The sequence below is a fragment of the Belonocnema kinseyi genome, chromosome 8 (assembly GCF_010883055.1).
Source record: "Belonocnema kinseyi isolate 2016_QV_RU_SX_M_011 chromosome 8, B_treatae_v1, whole genome shotgun sequence".
Taxonomy (NCBI): domain Eukaryota; kingdom Metazoa; phylum Arthropoda; class Insecta; order Hymenoptera; family Cynipidae; genus Belonocnema; species Belonocnema kinseyi.
In genome coordinates, this window is record NC_046664.1 from 35,469,255 (window position 1) to 35,473,301 (window position 4,047).

The 4,047-nt window shown below is 33.0% G+C and overlaps 1 protein-coding gene across 1 annotated transcript in view; it reads left to right on the top strand.

The window, feature by feature from the left end:
- The first annotated feature begins 473 nt into the window (after positions 1-473).
- LOC117178437 overlaps positions 474-4,047 on the top strand; it is a 33,955-nt gene continuing 30,381 nt past the window's right edge. Inside the window, exons 1-3 of the mRNA XM_033369863.1 lie at positions 474-844; positions 1,880-1,972; positions 3,434-3,607. Coding sequence (XP_033225754.1) covers positions 588-844; positions 1,880-1,972; positions 3,434-3,607 — 524 coding nt within the window. The 5' untranslated portion in view covers positions 474-587. The remainder of the gene's footprint in view (positions 845-1,879; positions 1,973-3,433; positions 3,608-4,047) is intronic.

Sequence of the window (4,047 nt, forward strand, 5' to 3'; positions counted from 1 at the left end):
TAAATTCAATAATATACATTATTTTAAATTAAAGATAATTAACTTTAAACGAGTCCTAGATGAAACCCACTTCTGTGTTGCTGTTTCTTCGTATTGTTTGAAAAGCTATTGACACTTATAAGACTTAAAAATATTAAAAAATTTTAAACAAAACATAAAAATTCCATTCGCTGATGCCAATTAAAAAAATCCTTTTTACAATATTTATTTTATTTAACTTATTCAATTTTGAGTTTATGAACTTTATTTTTCTAACTCTATTCCAATGTATAAATTGAATAAAAAAATACATGATTCGAATAAAAACGTGTAAAATTTATCGATTTCGAAGGAGAATAGTAAATGAAATGAATTTTCCTGTCGTTCTCTTGAGCCTGCAATCGAATATCGCAAATCACGTTTCGCGTATCTCGAGAAAGGCGTTCACGGTAATATCAAACGGTTTACCAATTGCCTAGATTAAATCAGAAAATGTGGCAACAAACTCGTGCCGTAGTTTCTGCTCCGTTATTGAGACTCTCATTGTTCTTAAATTTTTAATTCAATGAGGATAATTCTTCAGAGATAAATCCTAATAAAACGCGAAAATGTTCCTTTCTTCGTCACTTCTCGTGTTTTTTCTTGACTTTCTTCTGAAAAATGTGGAATGTTCAGTAATTTCTTATCAAGTCAAAAATTCGAAGACCACGCAAGAGAGAAAGAAGAGAGAAACAATTAACCAATCAAACTCATCGAATTGGATAAAACCGATCTCGGATGTTAACCAGGACCTTCTGAATGTTCAAGCCATTATTGCCAAGGATGAGAAAATGAAGGACAACTGTATGACTGGTTCGCAAAATACGTGAGAAATGATTAATTCTTTTTTATTAAATTAATATTATTATTTACGCAAATTTTCTAAAATAAATTCTCATATTTAGATTTTTTTAGTATTTTTTACGGTAGCAAATTTTTTTAAATTTTCCCGGTCAATTCAGAGTTATTTAATTATAATAACAGCAAAAACAAAAGTATACTTTATTTTGACCATTTGTTGAACAAGGAACATGTGTGTTTTTATAATTCAAACAATTTCAAGGTGGTCGTTAAAATAATAAAAAATTCACAGTGATTTGCCGGCTTTCAAAAATTGTTGACGTTAGTGAAATAAAAAATTTGAACTAATAAAAACTGGACTGAAAATTAAAGGAATGAAAGTGGAATTCTTGAATTTTATTTTTAAATTTTGAAGTTAAAAATTCTGAATTCAGAAATTTTTTATTCAAGTGCTCAATTGTTGACACGCATAAAATGGAAATTCAAAAAATGTAAATCCATGTTAACATTTTTAATGCTCTCAATTGAAGAATAAATCAAATTTAAGCTCGAATAATTCAAAATTGAACTATTAAATATTTTTTTGTATCAACCACTTTTTAAATTATTTTATTTACTTCGCATAAATCCCTAGGACCACATAGACCTATAAGGAACAGGAGATACTTAAAATATTATTATAAATAAATAAATAAATTAGAAGAGAAAATTTTTTTAATTTCAAGTAGTTTCACGTCAATAATAGTTCAAGTGTTATCTAAACATGAAAATTTGTTTCTAATTTAAAATATTCGTAAACACTCTCTTAAAACTAGTTTTTCAAAATAAAAAAAAAATTTATCGTCCCCGGAATATCAAAAAAACTTTTTTCGTATCTTATAATCTTTCAAAATCCTTTGAAATGTCCAAAATTTACATTAAAAATCTTCAAAAATCTACGTTTTCTTTAAAATTGTTTGAAAATGTTTCAAATTTTTAATTATTTTAATATTTTCTCACAACTTCGAAGTATCTTTTAAAATGATTAGAATATATCAATTTAATTAATTTAATTTTTTAGAGAAAACAGACATTTAATGTGTGCTGGTTCGATATTGACAGATCGGCACATATTAACTTCAGCTAGCTGTATGCATGAAGCAACACATATTAGGTATTATTCGATATTTATTTCCTTAAGATTTTGGATAAAAATGCAACTCGCACCATAAAATGATTTATAAATAACCCTGAACATTCACAATCTCTTTTTCTTCTTTTGAATTATTCAGCAAAGGAAAATGAGGGGAAGCGGAGTAGCGAAAATAAGAGGATAGAAAGTAGGGGAAGTGCGGAGTAATGAGTTGAGGGGCGTGTAAGTGGACGGAAATGAAGGGAAATAAGGGGAGGGTAAATAGATTAAGTTAGGGGACATTTTTCGACGGGGGGAAGTGAGGGAGGGTAGTGAGGGAAGTGAGGAGAGGGATTGTTGATTAGTGCGCTTAGGTAGGGAAGAAAAGTGATGGCTGGGTAAGGAAAGTTAGGGAATGAGAATGTTAGCTTGGGAAATGAGGAGACGAGGAAGTAGATGAGGAAACAGGAGACGTTAAGGGAAGTAAGGGAAATGAGGGGTGGGTTAGTAGAGAACGACAAGGGAAATTACAGAGGCAGTGGACATGTTCGAAAGAAAGGGAGGGTAGTGAAGGGTTGGCTAGAAAGATATTGCGGGTGAGTGGGGGAGGGAACCTAATGACTGAGGAAAGGAAGTTGAGGAAGGGGTATGACAGCTAGGGAAATGAGGAAAGAAGGACGTAGATGAGTTATAATTTGGAACCGGGAGAGGTAAACAAGGGTGAAGTGAGGCTAGTGGAAATAGGGGTGGAGGGAAAATGACCAGAGTGAATGGTAGAAGAAGTGAGGGAGAATAAGGGGTGGGGAAAAAGGGGAAATGAGGAAAGGAAAAGTAAAAGTGAGCAAAAATTATGGTGAGGAAGTGAGAGAAAGTAGTGGAAATATTTAGAAAAAAGGGAGAGTGGTGAAGGTTTGACTACTATGGTAGTGCAGGTGAATAAAAGAGAGTAAGTCATGGCTGAGGAAGGGAAGCAGGAGAAGGGGAATTTTAGCTGGAGAATTGAGGGGAGGGTGTAGTAGAGGAAGAAGTTGGGGAAGGGGGTGGAAGCGAAGCGTGAAATGACAGTATGAGTATAGGGGAAGTAAGGCAAGAGAGTAGACGGGAAGCATGAGAAATTAAGGAAAATAAAAGCAGAAAAACTGAGGGGAAATGAGTGTAGGGTAATTAGAGGAAGTGAGGGAAATTACAGAAGGCTCTAAAAGAAGTTAGGAGAATCAGGGTAAATACGAGGAAGGGTTGTGAGGGAATTAAAGGCAGGGTCAGTAGGCTAGGGCGGGAAAGTAGTGGAGGAAGAAATTGGAGAAGGGAGCGGGCGAAGGGTTACGATATGGGTGGGAGTTAGGGGGGAAGTATGGGACGGGGTAGCTTAAACGACTTAACTAATGTATTAATGGGCAACGAAACCCTTTTTTCACTAATTTATTTGTTAGAGCATACCTCAAACATAAGACTGATATTTTTTTATAGTCAGTAAATAAATATGAAAATAAAAATGATTTTCAGACACAATTTAAAAGCACCTCTTGTTGTGGTAATTGCTCCATTGAAACCGGATCTTCAGGTGATCAGGGTTCATAGCTATAAAGTGCATCCTAAGCATGATATATTTCCCGAGGTATATCCTCACAACCATCTACATATAAGACATAACATTGCAGTAATCAAGTTAGCATGCAGGTATTTTTAATTGTAAAATTTTTTAAAATTATAACATATAAATCAATGTGCACAAACATTTATCGAAAGAACAGAGATAAGCAGGCCTGAAATGGCCCAAAAATAAGTGGTTAGAGATGAATTTTTAATTGGAGTGATGAACATTTTAAAAAATGAATTTTGAAGAAATTAGTTCGTCTTTTGGATAAGTAGTTCAATTTTCAAACAAAGAAGCTGAATTCTCAACGCAAAATATAATAGTTGATATACAAAAAAAAAATTTTATTTTAAGTCAAAAGTGATTCAATACGGAAGATTCAATTAAATCTTTTAAAGCTTGTGAAATTCCTTGAAATATCTTAACCCTTAAACGGCCAAAACGCCACTACCGGTACACTGCTTTTCAACGGCCAATAACTAAGACTATTCGACACTAGAAAAAATTGAGACATATATATTTT